This window comes from Pleuronectes platessa, chromosome 23 (genome assembly GCF_947347685.1).
Source record: "Pleuronectes platessa chromosome 23, fPlePla1.1, whole genome shotgun sequence".
Taxonomy (NCBI): domain Eukaryota; kingdom Metazoa; phylum Chordata; class Actinopteri; order Pleuronectiformes; family Pleuronectidae; genus Pleuronectes; species Pleuronectes platessa.
The window spans coordinates 6,254,283-6,273,532 of NC_070648.1; the positions used below are offsets into that span (position 1 = coordinate 6,254,283).

The window sequence follows — 19,250 nt, forward strand, 5'->3', positions numbered from 1 at the left end:
AAATCACCAGTTGTGCCAGACTCAGCACGATAACACCTGTCAAGTTCCCGTCGCTCTCCCTCACTAGGTGCTTTTGTTCACCAGAGGGATTTTGTCTGTTCAGGGTGCAGCGTAATGCCAGGGACCGCTATGGAAACCCCCTAGAAGTAAAATAAGTTGTTTTTCCCTTTTCTTTTCTTTTTTTTTCAATCTCTCGCAGAGGGTGTCAAAAGTTACCGATTAAATGACACGGTAATCACATCCTCCCCTGTCATCCTCACCCGGTGGTGAAACTCTCCGTGTACAGCACCATCACTTTGTCTTTGATGAGAGACCTGAATATGTGTGAAATGCCAGCTCCTCCAGTGCAGTGTCTTTGCATAATCCCGTCATTTGCAGTGATTCCTACTTATTCACAAAAGTTTAGACTGAGAATAAGACAAGGTAGGAGAGCGTCTTCCATCACCCCCCCCCCCTTTGTGAGATGAAGCCGGCGTGGCCCTTGACTCCGTTGAACAACAGCTCTTCTACCCGCACCACCTCAACTTTTCCTCTCTTTGTGCTTTTCTAGGTCACGCTGACATGCGGAACAGAGACAGCCTTGCTATCGGTGAAGGAGCCCAGCAAATGCCAGTACATCATGGACTTTCAGACTCCTGTGGCCTGTCAGCCGGTGCTGAAACAGCGGGGCATACACAGTGAACTGTGACCCCTTCCTCCACTGGCCTAGCCTAGATTCACCCGACTGGCCACCCCCTCTCTCCACACATCCAAATGCCTAGCCTGCAGTGGCAGGCCGGGGTCCTGAGGGTCCCCTCTGACATCTGTTACCAGAACACAGACTTCCAAGAAAGTCTTGCTCAGGTCAGAGTGTTATTTTTCCTAACACTGATCCTAGACCACTTTAATCTCCATTGTTACAGTGCTACCTTAACTCTGCTATGTGTATTAGAAGCAGCATTTATTGAATGAGTTAGTGAAACTGAGTGTTAATTATGTACCAGTAAATTTTACATAAGGGTTTTATATGTAAGGCTCAACCAGATTACTATGTCAATATTGGATGAATTAAATGCTACTGCAGTAGATCAGTTCCAGTGTATAATGGCATTACTACTAATGTTAATGCTGTGTCAAATTGCTGCTTATTCATAAGCAAAAATGTAAGGACTACGACTACTTTAAAATACAGTCCAGTGATATTCACTATTTTACACATTGCCAATAAATCCATGATTTAACTGAAACCAACAATGTATCCTCCTCACTTTTATTTTATTTATTTAATTTTATCAAAGCTGCAAACTTGTATTTAAGATGTTGCTGATGTGGTAATTCAAATGATGTCCCTTCATTATGATGCACATGAGCACAGACTAGCTTTACCAAATGTGTATGAATCCGCAGCTGAAAATAGTCCCCAGCAAAAGCACCGTTTACTCCTGCTTAAGTAGCACAGCAGCTAATTATTTGGCCCAGTTTAAAAATGTAACCTGTGTAATTTGTGGCTGTTTTTTTTAAGGTGTCAGCTGGAACTAATGGGGCCCTGGACTCCAGGCAGTGCTACAAACAAAGTAAGTTGTAACTTATACTTTGTTGACTGTTAGCATTTTTATCAAATGTGTTGACAATAGAAACAACATAAAATGAGTTCAGCCTTTTCCTCAAGTATAATATTCCCCTTTGTGGGACGAATAAAGAATGATCACAATTAGCACTGTTTATAGCAATCATGTTTCTGCACAAATGTGTACACAACAGCTACATCAATTTATGTAGCACATATTGTTTCACTGTATTTTCTCTTATTTATCTACCTTCAGCTATTATTAGTGACGGGTTGTTTACTGAGTATAACTTCTCATGATTTCACACAATTCTCCCAGCGTAAGCAGTCTGCCTTGCACTGTGATGTTGTTATGTAATAGACTGTGGGGTTTCTGCAGCTCTGTCCTCTGCTCATTAAGCGGCAGCTAAATCAGTTGTCAGGTATCCAATAGGCTGCCTGATATATTCCTATATATGCCTGTTTGCCTGCTAGCAGTGCGATAGCCTCGGGCCGTGTAGCCCAGGGACTTCTGCTTTTTATTTATCTGGCTTCAGCGCCCATACACACACTCTATTTGATGGCAAATCTATATAAAAATGAGGTTTGCTGAAGGTGTCAATCAAGTCAGACAAAAGGCATTTCAACTGAAACTTGTTGAAATCTAAACTCAAAATGCACAGTCTATAGTTGTTGTTCTTTTAGCTAAAATGTTGATTTTGTCAAGATGTGTTTTTGCAGCTAAATCTGACAACACACGGTTTAATTATCATGTTTATTTTGCTTCTGCGAAGACAAACGCTCGGATCGATCAGCCAAACAGGCAAACAAAAACAGTTTTTCTAGGGATATAATCCATTCTGATGCACCGCCGTCTCAAGGAATCAACACAATATAGCTCTACATTTTTAATCTCTTCTTCATTCCACGTTTTAAATACGCAACAGATGCCAAAGCTTGTGTCAGCATAAAAAACACTAAGAAAGCACAGCAGCAGCAGGAAATGCTGCCAATCCCACAGACATATCTGTCTAATATTGCAGAAGGCAACATTGGCATCTGGAAAAAAAACTTGGAATTGCATCACTGCCATATGGACGGCATGTGATGGTGTCTCTTAAAGAACTTTTCCTCAGATAAAACCTGCGCCCACGATGAAAGAGTCTGCAGCTCCTCTGTCTACTCAACGATCATAATGTGTTAGATTACTGTGGGCTGCTCCACGCACAGTGCGCTAACATCGGAAGACTGCATTTTGAATGGACAGTTAGGGAGGAAACAAAACATACTTAGAGTTTTTATCCAGGGCTTTTGAACCGACTGACCACGTATGTGCTGCTTCAGATCCGAAAAGGGAAGGAGGGAGTTGTGGGAGGGATTCAGGAGGGAAGCTGAGCACATGCTGGGCACACACAGACACTCACAAACTAGCACATACTTACACACCTCCATTCAGCACATTTGCACATGAAGGGGCAGGGATGGAAAGTCTTTCCAGTCGAGCGTGGGCGTATTTGTGTGTTGACTCCAAATTGCTTAAAGGGCCCAGAGGCTTTATATTGCGTTAAATCTCCGACTCAGCTTTGTAGAAACTAGTTCAGGCCACCTGTTCTATGGAGTGGGAGACAGCAGGGCCCTCGACAACTGACTGACTGACTGGTTGACTGACGCCCACCACATCCCAGTGCCGCTTTCCCTCTTTTAGAGATTGTTTTTAAGCTTCCTCCTTTGAAGGGAGGCCAGTTATACCCTCAGGGCTGAGAGGGAAAAAAGGGGCGCTCGCGTTGAGTCGGCGTGCGACAGTCACATCCGTCTCCCTCACGTCCACGCTCACTGCAATCTATTCAGTCACGATACTGAGGCTCCACTGTCAGCCGGCAGCATACAATCTTATTTTATTCACTTATTTATTTATTTATTCATTTATTTGGAGACAACACAATTAAAAAGCGCTTGGTTCCTGAGACTAGAGTACATCAAGCAATGCATTGATGTACAGTTTCAAAGTTATGACGATCACTTTCTCCAGAGTACGTTGTTATTTAATCCATTGTTGAGAATCTAAAGCTTTAATTGGGTTCCCTTTTTAATATTACATAATACAATGGTACACACTTTAAAAAAAAATGTGATATGATGTACTACCATTCCCAAGTGTCTAAATATAACCAGCAGATGTACTGTAGAGTAGCATTAACACAGTTTTCTCAGTAGGAGAGTTTGCAGATACACCATATAGGAATAAAGAGGAGTGAGAGGATTAGAGTTGCAGATGAACAAAGACTAATATTGACAGGATGGGATAGGGACGGGGGAGCGGGAGAATGATACACAGATAGAGAAATAAACAGCAACAGAAGTGACAGAGACCAGGACGATGCTGGAGGGAGAACTGGCGCTTTGAGAGGAGGAGAGACACGAACCAACCGAGTAGAAAACAGCAGAGGGAGGAGCAGGGAAAGAGAGAGAGAGATGTGAAACTGGGAGAGGGAGGGTGGGAGGGTTGGTATAAGCAGCACTGCCTATCGCAGCGGAGGGAGAATGTTTCTGTGTTTGTGCTCTCACGTCGGCGAGCGAGGCTCAACACTTCCCCTGTGGAGTGGATGAGCGTCAGCGTGTCGCGGTTGGAGGCTGGAAGGCCGAGCTGTGATAGCATGTGCTTACCAGGGGCCTCCCGCAGTCGGCTGCTTCCACTTACAGTGCAGGAGGCTGAGCGAGAGGAGGGTCGGGGCCTGGGAAGCCAGTCCATACAATGACATTTTTAAATTCCCCGTAAATGACACAGAAAATCAAACATAATACACAGGGATTATTCAATTTTAGGACAATTACCAACACTGTCACAGGAGTCCTATCAGTTGTAATGTCAGCTTCTGGCTCGAAAGAGGCCAAATTATCTCTGCTCAAAGTGCACGTGGTTTGCTTTAAAAGTGTGAAATGGTTTCAAATGTCAAGGGGAACAAGCCGCGTTATGACAGCGTATATCAAACAAAGACAAAGTGCACTGACAAAAAGGAACCGTGGTTGCAAATTGAAATTAACCAGCAGGGATATGATGCAGATCAACAGTGTTAGGAGCTGCTGCTAATTTGCATAAAACCTGATAATGTCATATCTTTGGAGAAGTGTTCGCAAGAGGGATTTAGTTTGTTCAGAGAGTAAAAATAATCAAAGTTTTTGACGTTCTTGCTCCAATTAACAACTTCAGCAACGTAAAGGGGTCACAAAATGACAAATGAGCTGCTAATTATGTCCATATAAATGTTTTACAATGTCAGAATGTATGCTGTACATTTTCTAATTATTGAATATTTAATCCTACTTTTTGTCTTTTCCTTTTGCATTCAGTATTAAAGTAGTATTATAAATTGTGTTTATATAAAGTAATAAAAATAACGAGCCTAGTCTATATTGTGCAGCAGATGGTGATATCAAGTGGTGACAGCAGACGGTGGCTGTATTTGTAATTGTTTCTTTTCTTGACCCATTCAGCAGCAACAAAGATTATTTTTTAATCCTCATGTCTCTGTTTTTCTCTACTTGCAGATTATTTACCATTTCGTGGCACACCCGTAGACTGTAAATAAAGATGGACGACGTGTCTCCACCAACTCCCTCTTTCCAGAAATGAAGCTGAAATATCCTGGATACAAACCAAGTCTGCGCAGTAGCGACCGGAGATGAAGCCACGATAGCGAGGTACCGCTGATACATACGCTCCACAAATTGCATCAAGTAACTAAGCCAACCACCAGGGGACAACCAAGACATTTTGGCGTCACTTTTTGAGAAGCAGTCGTCTATCTTTGTATACAGTCTATGGTCAGACCACACTGAGAGAATGAGGCCTATGCAGCCGGGTATTGTGAAGGTGTTTCTAAGTCTACAGCTCGTGTGTTTCGTTTACCTTCGCAGATGACAATTTCATTTGTTCATATAAGCTCTGGTCCTGTGGCACCGGCGCCGCGCAAATTCAGCCCGTGACAGACTGGAACTTGATCGACAGTGGCAATCCAAACACTTTCCGTGCCCTTCTGTGGCTGTTTCTCCCTCTGCAAATTGTTGTTTTTTCCCTCTTGTAGCCCCCATTAGGATGATAGATGAGAAGAGATGCAGAGGGGATGGTTAATCTTTCACGGAGAGAAAGACCCAGAGAGAGGAGGGGAGGCGGAGAGCAGCATGCCCTGTACATAAATAAACAGGATGTTGGGATTTAGAAGGAAAACGTGTGGAGGGGAGAAAGATTCCGGTGATCACCGCTCACAGATAAGAGGATGGACGGCCGGGAAAAAGGAAAGAGAAGGGGACAAAGAAGAGTGAGTCTGAGTGAGGACATAGAACGTGATTGAAACAGAACAACATGGATAACAGAGGGAATGAAAAGCCGAGTCTGTATGAAGGGAGAGCAGAGCAAGTGGGATATAACGAGGGGGAGACAGGGAGCAGCGGGATCCTGGTGGGCGAGGGGAGGGGATTCTGGAGGGCTATATTGGGCTCAGTTTCTCCACAGGAGCGGCTTAATGAGCACAGAGTTTGTAAGTAATTATTGGTTATCAACCTGATAATAGTCATTGCTCCATTTTGTGTTGCAGTTTCCACATACTTATACAATTATGCCAATTATTAATGAAGCTGCGTGTTTGCATCGCCGCTTTGCATTTCAGAGATATCGCGTGGCCAAACTCTGCCATTATTTTTGTATTACATAATACAGGTTACTGTGGAAGAAAAATAAATAGTCCAAACAATAGAGTAAACAACCAGGTGAGGATTCAGCTTTCAAAACAAATACCAGGATAGTTGCAATTCCCAAAATTTAGATCAAACAATTGGATCCTTGGGGAATTGAAATCTAAAAACTGTTGGCATGCTGCAGGAAAATAAAAGACAGAGAGAGACGAGGGGGCAAAGGGGCCGAGGCTCCTCCGCCGTGTAGGGAAGTCATCCATTTTAAGGGCTGCAGCTCACTTCCTGCTAGCTTTTCATCAGCAGGTGAGACACAATGATAGGATTTGAGGAAGCGGACGGATGGCCCAGCAGACAGACAGGTGGCTCTCTGCTCCATTATCCTGGGACAAAGGGCTGCAGTGGACGTATCATACTCTCCACTCCACACACACTCGCTGGAATGCAGGCAGACAAAAGAAGAGAGCACTTGACGCTTTTAAGAGAATAAAAGAGGCAGAAAATCATGTAGCGATGCATCGGGGTGATCTACAAATCTGCAGAGAGCCGAACAAGAGATGTGAACAAACTGACAGAGGAGTCTCAGGATTTGTAGCTTGAACAGTGCCCTGAGAATTTGTGAATGAAATCTGTCTCTTTAAATAATGGAGCGCTCGCTTTTCCTGGCTTTTTTTGGAAGAATCAGATTTAAATTTCAGATCAGCGCTGAGCGGGGGGAAAGAGACACGATTGCTGCTCAGCTCAGAAAAGCAAAGCAGTCAGCGGTTACTTTTCCAAACTGTGTTGATTCGGTCGTCAATTGCAGCAGCGGCAGTCGCGATAAATAAAAGTCAACAACTGACTAACTGCGGAGCCCCGTCACTGGCTCTCATCCAGCAGCCGCTGCAACATATTGAGTTATAGGACCTGGAGTGTACGCCTGCCTGTATACACACATCATTGATCTCTATAAGTTCTTCTTGAAAGTCTACACGTTTGATCAAAGCTGGTTGAGGGTGGATGGCATTTTTCGAAAGCGAGACGACCAGAGATACACCTGAGGTAGAAAATGGAAGGGGGGGGGCATCTCTTCTGCCGCGACAGATCTGGATCAAAAGTACCTATTGCAGAATCAAAGTCAGAGGCATCAATATTTCATCATAGGAGAAGCTGCTGGTCGTCACTCACCCACTCCTGCAACCTTTCGTTTTCCACTTCGTTGCTTTTTGGTCCTTTCTTCGGCTATGTATGTGGACGAGATGCCTCCTGAAGATTAGTTGTATTTTCCCACATTCTCGTGTTTACAGTGATTATAGACACTTTGTCTACATAATGACATCGTGATTGCTGGCTGTCATGCCAACGTCATGTTGATATTTTAGTCGTTTTTTTATTTTTTCATACCCTATTTTCAATTTTAAGCGTGAATAGGACATTTACGGGGGGAGCTGTACAATCACTGTCAACCTTCAATGGAAACTCCAGCAATTAGTTACTATTACTTAATTAGCATTTAACACTAATGAAACCTGAGGCTGATGCTACTGTCTTCATTAAATTACATCGTCAGATCACAACCATTTAGGTAGATAAAGATGGACGATATTCAAGATATTTCATAAAATAACTAGAAACAATTCCAATGCTGGCGAAAATTTGATTATAGAAGGTCAATGACAATGTGTACAACTGGTAATATTTCAGTCGGGACTACCCCTTAAATGCTTTAAGTCGCTCTGCTAGTATGGCTTAAGAAAAGAAAATGGTCAAAGCAGCAGGATAAGTCTTCTAGTCCCCTGTGCAAATCCTTTATTTCCCATAGTGCAACTTGATAACATCTTTCACTAGACCCCCTCAGCCTGCTCCACATCCCCATCTGTAACTCAGCCTTTCTCTTATAAATCTGTCTTTTCCGCATTGGATGCACATTATACAAAATGCAACATTTCTTCCGGTTTGAGTGGTTCTCTCTGTGGCAAATAAAATTCTTTGTATGTTGAAAACAAGTGTAGTTCCCCTTTAAAACATCGAGGAAATAACCCCCAAAAAACGAAACAGTGGGGAGGTTGGGATTGCAATTCTCTGACTTCTCTGTGTTGGCTCAGTTTAATTTCGTTCTGCTCCAATCGACATTGACGTTTGCTAAAAATAGAGAAAGACCCACCTTTACTTGAACTACTTTGGAGAAAACTTCCAGCTATCCCTTGGCCTAAAACTTCAAAAATCTCATAGACTCTTATACCCAAACCTCCATCATACAGCCCAGGAAACTGCCAGCAGTCACCAGGTTTAGTCTAATTAAGGCCAAGCGATGCCTACTGTTCAATATGGGAAACGGTGAGTGCCTAAATTGTGTCAGCACACAAAAGATTAAAACTTATGAGAAATCCATGCAAATAAAACTCCAACAAGTTAAAAGAACTTTAGCGAGACAGTATGTCATATTCATGAACACAACCCCAATGTGTCAGAGTTTGGATTCTTCTCCTAAAACCGGGAGGCAGCAGAATTCATGCTGTGCAGAAACTAGGCTACACTGTGCTTAACATGAAACCACACCGACTAATACAGGAAGAGGTTAAGTTAATGCATTCGGGAGAGAGGAAGTAGGGGAGAGTTTCCCCCCACACAACAGTATTAAAGCAGGGGAGGGAAATGAAACTTTGCATTATTTTTAGTCGGAAATTATGTCTGTGCATCTCAGTAATTATAAAGCAATTCAGAACTGACTGATAGGCCTCCGGTGGACTTTTTTTCTCCCCTCCCTGCTCTCGCAGCCTTATCTTTTCCCACCACAACTACACAGACTCCTACGTGCATTTTAATATGGTAATTATCAAGTGAATTCTAAACACTAACCAAAAGAAAAAGCTGGCGAAGGCATTTAAAATGGGATTCAGCCACCAGCTTCCTATATCACCACAACTCGTGCTTCTCTCACTTCCTGATTAGGGGGATTTATTCAGGGTATTTATAGCCCCTATCTCTTTTGTGTCTACTGGCAGGCGTGCTATTTACTGTATTTTGCTGCCGTCATTTGGCTGATGCGCCAACGCGATAAACTTTGTCAATGAATGAGGGAGCTTATTATTGAAAAATGAAAGATACAATTGTTACGCGTAGAGGAGCAGTGGTCATGCCGAGCTATTCTTTAGTACGTTCTTCCCTCTACATGCATTGAGTTATGTATAACAATGTCTTGGAAAGCTGAGTTTGCAGATTGTTTATAGCTTTTTTTTCCTCCACCTCAGCTGGGGAACAAAAAAAGTGTTGTTTGACAACCTTGGTCCCCAAGTTGCTTTTTTCCAGCTAAAATAAATGGATACGGTAGGAGAGAGAACGAGAGAGGAGGAGGAGGCGAGGACGTCCCTACGGACTCCTCTTTCTCCAGGCAAGTTTTTCTCTTGTTTGATGAAGCTCAACAGAGTTTTCTCACCGAGGCAAAGTTAAGGAGAAGCAGCAACTGCGGTGCTACGGGTGAAAACATCTTAGGTTAGTTTACCAAAAATCCGTTGCAGGGGATAGGAAACGTCTGTTGCGCTCGTTCCGATTTGTTTAAGAGGTCACAGAGGCCAAGAGATCAATTTGTCTCGGGATTATTTCGGGGTGGGTCGAACATGATACTTTTTACAAAAGATCTCTCTTACTGGAGCAATCATCTGCTTTGAATCTTCTCACTTTGTATCAGTGTTTGTATCCAGGTGGCTTAAACTGGAGGAGGAGTGAAGTTAGATGCCAATTTAATTGAGTGTAAAGTAGCTAATAGGGATGTCCCGATACAACTTTTTCACTTCCGATACGATACCGATATTGTAGCCTTGAGTATTGGCCGATACCGATATCAATACGATACGATATAGGCACAAATCATACATATATTTATTCCTTATTTTGTTGTGTGGAATGTTAGAAAAGGCTTGATAAAGTGATGTTACTGTTACTGATGTTGTAGTGATATAACAGAAAACAATAGTCAGCAACAGTAGGTATAGGAAAAACTGACCCATGTATTATTAACCAATTGGTTACATAAATTTTAACCTTCAACATAAGAGTATTACCTCAACAAATCCAATGAAAACAAAATGTTATGTTTAAAGTGCAAAATAACCACTGGTTACCAACATCATTATACAATTGAATAGAATAAATTAAATTTTAAAGTGCAAACAATTCAAGTTCACTTCAGTTATTTTTCTACTGTCAGCATATGTTGGAAACAACTGTGGGCAGGGACAAAAACAACAAAAACTATAGGAATAATGTAGCGAGGTTCGAGGTGCTCCATTAAGCGTTTAAACCCGACATTACTCACCACCGACAGGGGCTGGTCATCAAGCACAATAAACTGGGCTATCTTTTCTGTTATGGCCATTGCCTTTTTGCTGTCCCGTGGTAGTTTGTCATAGCCTGGATGCCAGACGAATTTAGCCCCGCCCACAACAGATTTGGTCGGGCAGTTCGGTCTGGGGTCGCTCCATTGGGAAAAAATTATGGCCGGACTGGGCCAATCAGATTGTCAGGGCGGGCTTTATACGATGATTGACAGATGATCAACGGTGACGTAATCAACCACGTCACCAAAGTGCCCTCGGGTTGAATTCGTTTTCAACAAACATGCCTGCCGCTGGCGAGCTGAGATGTGTAGATGCTGCCATTGAGTCTGTTTTAGAAGACATCGACAGCGCATTCATTTTGAAAGAGGAACACAGAACGTGGAGGCGACGCCAGAGCACCGCGCTAATCCCTATCGCCCCGGCGCTTGGCTGTTCACAACGGACACTGAAGCGACGCTGAACCGCCGGGCAGCGCTAATAATATCACCCGTTGATCCAGTAGATCGCTGCACGGCTTTGTGCCGGTCACACCGGAGGCTGAAGCACCGCGCTGCGCCAAGGCTGCCTCGCGGTGCTTCAGCCTCCGGTGTGACCGGCACAAAGTTTTAACATGGGAGTGGATGGGAGCCAGCTGTTATTTAAGGCTTGGCGCTGCGCTGAAGCGTCCGGTGTGAACCCGGGTTAGTAAATAACTCACAATGCGTTGCTTAGCATACGTCACATACTACGTTGCTCTGATTGGTTGTAGGTCTATCCAATTGAGCGAAATACTTCCACACAGCCGACATCACTACACCTTGCTGCAGGCACACACGTTGTCGTTGTTGTGATCACGTGGGCTGTGCATGCTGGATCAGAGACGCTCTTCTTCCGCGGCCGGCACCAACGTTAATTAAGGGGCATTACCACCTACTGTGTTTGAGTGTGATCAAACCAGAGTCACCTATTATAGAAGTCCTGTAGCGGTAAATGGACAGCTTATATCGGAGCGCTTATATCGGAGTTTTTAGATTCAGTCCGATAAAATCCGATATTCACTTTTTTGGCTGATATCGGACTGATTTCCGATATCAATATCGGATCGGGACATCCCTAGTAGCTAAACCTAAAGTATTCTTCAAACTATCTTGTAGTTCAGGTGAGTAAATGTCCTGTATTGGCTGAAGGATTCTAGATGTGACATTGCATAAAACATAATGTCGTTTGTTGTGGTCGGAACCAATCAACAGCAGTTTAGATGCCTCACGACGTCTGGATAAAACAATCTCACCCTCCGAGCTTGGACCAGACACATGAATCGTAAAAATGTTGTGGTTGTGTTGTGCGTTTGTGTTGGTTGTAAGCTCAAGTCCATCCATGTCTCCAAGAGAGTCCAAGAGAGTCATATACGAATGCCGCCATCTTGCGAATGGAGCCGTGGTAGTGAGTTGTGTGTGGCGTCTTTTGGTCGGTTTTGGTGTCAGTGTGACCAAATGAATCATGTCATCCATCTGATTGTTGGATTTGATCGAGATGGTTAGCAGGTGTTGTAGCCTTATTATTCGGTTTTATCCTCTCTGTGTATGTAGCCTTAATTCCTTCTGTCCCTTTTCTCCGTGTTCCTCTCTCCATCTCTTCCTCCCTCCTGGGTTAGCTTTGCAGCCTAGCCTGTGGGCCCAGGGATGTTGTATTAATTAACTCGCTTCACTGCACTCTCATCAAGCTGCCAGTAAATGGCCCCGCTCCAAGTTTCCCTCCCGGAGCGCACCAAGATGGCAGCATCCGTAAACAACTTCAAATTTACGGTACTGCAGTCACAGCGGCGGGGCCCCTGCTACTCCTTACACTGAGGGAAGTCAGGCTGGAGCATGCAATTCAAACACTGCCTCGCTCCACATGCTGCTGCGTGGTTTAATATGTAAATGCATTTTTGTTAGACTCAAACTGCCATCGCAGCCATCTATTTTCCCTCCACCGCTCAGATGTCTGTGATTTGCAATCGCTGCTCGGAACAAAGTGCAATCTTTTTTAATGTGCAGTGCAGTACGCTATGTGCCTATTGCTTCAGTGGTGGAGCAGTCATAAACAACTTTGTATACCTTTTGCATGGCACGATTAAAACGGGTGCAAATCTTTGTCAATATTAACATGGCTTGACAAGCAGCCATGCAAATGACTCTGCTCCTCAGAGGGAGTGCAGATTGTAATGAGGTAAATACTAGAGTGTGTGACTGTAGCTGGGATATCAGCAGCATTTGAGCTGAGCTGCTAAAGAAACTCACAGTGGATGAATACAGCCCACAATCCCAGAGGTTTTCTTAAGCCTGACTATAGGTTTGAATAGATGCAACAACTTCCAATCAGAATGAACAGTTTTATTTGTGTTGTGTTAGAAAAGCTAGTTTTTAATACGTATGTTTTTTTGCCTTGTTTTTCATCTAAAAGCAATATTTGCCCTCGTATACATGATCACAAGTGATGTTTAATAATCACAATAACAATATTGTGATTATTAAACCAGTACACCCAAAACAGCTATAGCTAGTCAGGAGCATTAAAGTAAAATACAATAAGCTAAAAGATAGAGTGCAGCACAGCAGGTCTACATTGTCAAGGCCAAGCACAGAAACACTCCCAGAGTAGCATCATCCATAAACAATAATCTTTGGCGTTTGTTTCCCTCTGTGGAAGTCCCTTCTGTCTGTTTTCTCTCTCATTGGCAGCAGTGGGCGAAAATAGCCCTCACAGAGACACACCCAGAAGAGAGTCAAATCAAACATCATTATTCCCTGGGTAAATATTGTGAAGAGATCTCATCTCCACTGGCTGGAGGAAATGAGGATTGTGGCTCTATTCTGGGTCTGCTCTGATCAACCTTAAATCAGCCCTTATTACACCAGAACAGACACAAGCAACGCAGCCAGCAGCTACTTCGTCTTCCGCCTAGCACACATGTAAACATGGCACATGCATAACTCGCATCATGTAAATATGTGGACACATCATAAACACAACCACACACTCCCTTTTGTAGGCACACTCAACAGTCATTCTGTAGGGGGGTGTTACAATCTCATAAGAGTGTTCCAAAGTCTTCTCTGGGATGATGCAGTCAGGCTAACGTGAGCTTATCACTGATGAGAATTTTTTGATTTTAACGTTGTGAAGTGCCTGTGTAGACGTGTGTGGCGGTTTGGTGTTTGGCCTAATATTGATTAGGCTTGTTGTGTTTGCCACATGTGTGGTGTACAGGCAGGAAGCCCCAGCCAGCTCGTATGGAACTGTGATGAAGCAGTCCGGCTAACCTAATTGTTTTAGATTATAATCGTTACTGGTAGTTAGCTATGTGTTTTTGCATTTGCAAAATACCTGAATATGTTGTTGTGAAATGTGGAATTGTTTGTGTTGTTTTTACGATCCTGCTCTTGAGACTAGAGCTCAGCAGAAAGGGGAGGTGAGGTCTGGAAGCTCTAGTTGTTCACATTCTCTCTCTCCTCTAGTTTCGAATTCCTACCAACTGCAGCTCTAATGATACAAAAATATTAACTACCCCTGCTGTGTATATTTTTGACCAGCCCTAGTGAAGATGGAGAGATTTGACAAATTAACCATTACAAAATGTATTGGAAAAACAGCCTTGTTGACCCAAAAAAGCCTTATTTGCCCATCTCCATAAGGCCTACAACCATCACTTAAAGCAAAATGTGTCGATAGCAATCACTGACAGAACAGCGCCTGTCCCTGAGATGAGGTTAGAGTCCTCTGTAGTTCCCTCCAAGCTCAAACTCATCTTTGATTTCCAAAGGCAACAGTCAGAGACATGGATTTCCTGTCTGTTCTCCTCAGACTATTGGCGGGAGCCGAGAAAAAGGAGAGAGAGAGAGACAGGGGAAGAAGCAATGTTTGTTGATTGCCATCCTTGTGCCGGCGGATTGCCACAGCAGCTATTCTTGGGGCTTGATTTTGCGTGGGGGGTTGCGAGAGAGGAGAGATTTTGCCATGGCACTGCAAAATGAGAAATGACACGGTTTCCCCGAACATGGCACCTCATCGGTCTGTTATGGATTAGTTAAGGCTGTTATTCTAATCTGCACCCCTTTTCTTCACTGCCTCATTATGGAAAAGAGGTGCCAAGGCCTCATAGGGAGCCGTCGTTAGGGAAGATAGATGGTGTCTTGTTGATGGAAGCCAGTCCGATCTGACACAATTTGTGATGTAAGAACCTAAATCCAATAACTGAGCATGTTTGACCGTGGACAGCGAGAAATAGAAAGAGAGCAGAACAAGGTCCTTTGCTGAGCAGGATTCATTGACAAATAGATATATGATGCAAAAGAGAAGCATTCAACACTGTATTTTACACTGTGTAAGCTACCAGTCAGAGGAGGGCATTAAAAACGCGTCTTATTTTCCTTGATCTTCAATATTTAACAAATTTCAGGGCAGTTCAAAAAGCTACTTTGACTTCATGTCACTGTTTTTAGCTTTGTTATTGTATTTGTGCACAATCCACTGCAAGTGATGACTTTCCCTCTTAAATAGGCCGATCCTCTCAAACCCTTCGCAACCGCTTATTAAAAATAATAATTCCAGGGGATGCTTAATGGAAGAGACTCGAACAGAGAGCAGGCACTTGTGAATTTATCTGTGAATTAACCAGGACACCAGACCATTAAAGGGACCTTATAAAAGTCAAGTAGATGGCCACTAATCATCCACTCCATCCTGATCAGTTTAAAGTCCTTTTCATCTAAAACATATCATCGGCGGACAAACAAAGATCGGTAGAGGACAAACACTCAATTAACAAATGTGCATAGAACAGCAAATATGCTGCTTACTTTACTAAGACACTTGTTTATGACAGAATATACTATTTTGCATAATCTTTCCTTCTTTACGTGATTTATTCAGTAATATTAGGTCTCCAGGTCTCCAGGTCTGTTATTTTGGACAGTCTGTTATGCTGGCAATTGTAGCACACAGGTTTATACATGTAGATATAGGTAAAATAAATTCCCCCAAAATAATCCTCAGATGTTTGAAGACATGTGACCATTTGGAAACGCCACCAAGTCTTTCTGTAAGTATATATATAGATATTACAAATGCAATGTTTCATAGTTTATAGATACTTGTTGCTTAGGATGTGTTCTCTAGATCTTTAGATCCCTACAAGACCTCATGAGGTAAAAAAGTCATAGGTTTGTATGCCGCTTTTTAACGGTAAAAAAGTCACCTTTAATCCGTTTTCGAAAGACATACAAACCTATGACTTTTTTACAGATTTACAACGGCATACAAAACTATGACGTTTTAGAACGACACACAAACCTATGACTTTTTTAACAGGTTTAGAACGGCATACATTTTTAATCCGTTTTCGAACGACATGCAAACCTATGACTTTTTTCCCGATTCATAACGGCATACAAACCTATGACTGTTTTACAGATCCATAACGGCATACAAACCTATGACTTTTTTACAGATTTTATATAACGGCATACAAACCTATGACTTTTTTACAGATTTTATATAACGGCATACAAACCTATGACTTTTACCGATTCATAACAGCATACAAACCTATGCCTTTTGTATCCGTTTAGAACGACATACAAACCTATGACTTTTTTACAGATTAATAACGGCATACGTTTTTAATCCGTTTTTTCGAACGACATAAAAAACCTATGACTTTTTTACAGATTCATAACGGCATACGGCATGCCTTTTTTATCCGTTTTCGAACGACATTTTTGACTTGACTTTTTTACAGATTTAGAACGACATACAAACCTATGACTTTTTTACCGATATATACAAACCTATGACTTTTTTACTGATTCATAACGACATACAAACCTATGACTTTTTTACTGATTCATAACGGCATACAAACCTATGACTTTTTTACCGATATATACAAACCTATGACTTTTTTCCCGATTCATAACGGCATACAAACCTATGCCTTTTGTATCCATTTTAGAACGACATACAAACCTATGACGTTTTTACTGATTCATAACGGCATACAAACCTATGACTTTTTTACTGATTCATAACGGCATACAAACCTAAGACTTTTTTACAGATTCATATCGGCATACAAACCTTTGCCTTTTTTACCGATATAAACAAACCTATGACATTTTTACCGATTCATAACAGCATACAAACCTATGACTTTTTTACCGATATATACAAACCTATGACTTTTTTCCCGATTCATAACGGCATACAAACCTATGACTTTTTTACTGATTCATAACGGCATACAAACCTATGACTTTTTTACCGATATATACAAACCTATGACTTTTTTCCCGATTCTTAACGGCATACAAACCTATGCCTTTTGTATCCGTTTTAGAACGACATACAAACCTATGACGTTTTTACAGATTTATAACGGCATACAAACCTTTGCCGTTTTTAATCCGTTTTCGAATGACATACAAACCTATGCCTTTTTTATCCGTTTTCGAACGGCATACAAACCTATGACTTTTTTACTGATTCATAACGGCATACAAACCTATGACATTTCTACAGATTTAGAACGACATACAAACCTATGACTTTTTTATCGATTCATTACGGCATACGGCATGCCTTTTTTATCCGTTTTCGAACGACATTTTTGACTTGACATTTTTACAGATTTATAACGGCATACAAACCTATGACATATATAACAGCATACTATGACTTTTTTATCCGTTTTCGAACGACAAACAAAACTGTGACTTTTTTACAGATATATAACGGCATACAAACCTATGCCTTTTTTACCGATATAAACAAACCTATGACATTTTTACCGATTCATAACAGCATACAAACCTATGCCTTTTGTATCCGTTTTAGAACGACATACAAACCTATGACTTTTTTACAGATTTAGAACGGCATACAAACCTATGACTTTTTTACTGATTCATAACGGCATACAAACCTATGACTTTTTTACAGATTTAGAACGGCATACAAACCTATGCCTTTTGTATCCGTTTTTGAACGACATACAAACCTATGACTTTTTTACTGATTCATAACGGCATACAAACCTATGACTTTTTTCCCGATTCATAACGGCATACAAACCTATGACTTTTTTCCCGATTCATAACGGCATACGGCATGCCTTTTTTATCCGTTTTCGAACGACATTTTTGACTTGACTTTTTTACTGATTCATAACGGCATACAAACCTATGACTTTTTTATCCGTTTTCGAACGGCATACAAACCTATGACTTTTTTACAGATTTAGAACGGCATACAAACCTATGCCTTTTGTATCCGTTTTAGAACGACATACAAACCTATGACTTTTTTACTGATTCATAACGGCATACAAACCTATGACTTTTTTCCCGATTCATAACGGCATACAAACCTATGACTTTTTTCCCGATTCATAACGGCATACAAACCTATGACTTTTTTACTGATTCATAACGGCATACGGCATACGGCATGCCTTTTTTATCCGTTTTCGAACGACATTTTTGACTTGACTTTTTTACTGATTCATAACGGCATACAAACCTATGACTTTTTTATCCGTTTTCGAACGGCATACAAACCTATGACTTTTTTACAGATTTAGAACGGCATACAAACCTATGACTTTTTTACAGATTTAGAACGGCATACAAACCTATGCCTTTTGTATCCGTTTTAGAACGACATACAAACCTATGACTTTTTTACTGATTCATAACGGCATACAAACCTATGACTTTTTTACAGATATAGAACGGCATACAAACCTATGACTTTTTTACTGATTCATAACGGCATACAAACCTATGACTTTTTTACCGATATATACAAACCTATGACTTTTTTCCCGATTCATAACGGCATACAAACCTATGCCTTTTGTATCCGTTTTAGAACGACATACAAACCTATGACTTTTTTACAGATTCATAACGGCATACGGCATACGGCATGCCTTTTTTATCCGTTTTCGAACGACATTTTTACAGATTTATAACGGCATACAAACCTGACATATATAACAGCATACTATGACTTTTTTATCCGTTTTCGAACGACAAACAAAACTGTGACTTTTTTACAGATATATAATGGCATATGCCTTTTTGCCGTAAAAAAGCATCATATTTCTTTTTTAGGTGGACCTGTGGAAGCTGGCTGCAGAGGCTTTAATGGAAAATCCACCCCTGTTATCCCTGAAGGTCCTCGGAATCACCAGGTAGAAGCAGAGGATGCCGGTTGAGGAGGCGGAGCTAGGACGCTTCTGGATCTTGCTCAGAGGGAACTACCCAAAGAGGGACTTGCTATTTAATGATTTAGTGAACTAAATCTAGTATATGGTAATTTAGCAAATACTAGATTTACACATTAACTGATAAATCTTTGCACACTTGCTACTATGTGGTTTGATATCCATTACTGAAAATAAAGAGAAATGTTTCATTGTTTCAAAGTGACTCTTTTGGAACATCACCAAAATTATCTGTGTACATTTTTTTACTCCATGATGCATGAAATCTGTAAATGTTATTCTGACTCAAAGTGAGCACTGCAAGGCCAGATTAGAAATGAAACACAATGTCTGCTCAAGAAAGGCATATGGGGGAGGGGGAATGCATCATTGATGATGTGTTAACCTTGTTCTGGAAAACAAATTTGCTATTATCCACATAATTCACATAGTTCAGCACTTAAAATGATCTTTAAATTACAGTGAGAAAATGTTT

At 41.5% G+C, this 19,250-nt stretch overlaps 1 protein-coding gene across 4 annotated transcripts in view; it reads left to right on the plus strand.

Annotated features, from left to right (window-relative positions):
- LOC128430216 (glucosidase 2 subunit beta) overlaps nt 1–19,002 on the plus strand; it is a 126,191-nt gene extending 107,189 nt beyond the window's left edge. The window contains exons 15-17 of one of the 4 annotated variants that reach the window (XR_008333975.1): nt 551–843; nt 5,151–6,060; nt 18,663–19,002. Coding sequence is in view for 1 of the 4 variants with exons in the window: in XM_053416209.1 (XP_053272184.1) it covers nt 551–688 (138 nt within the window). In the remaining 3 variants the exon portion in view is untranslated. Of the gene's footprint in view, nt 1–550; nt 1,498–5,150; nt 6,061–18,662 lie in introns of those variants that run through there. The other 3 variants (XR_008333976.1, XR_008333977.1, XM_053416209.1) reach the window with 3 other exon arrangements.
- The last annotated feature ends 248 nt before the right edge of the window (nt 19,003–19,250 follow it).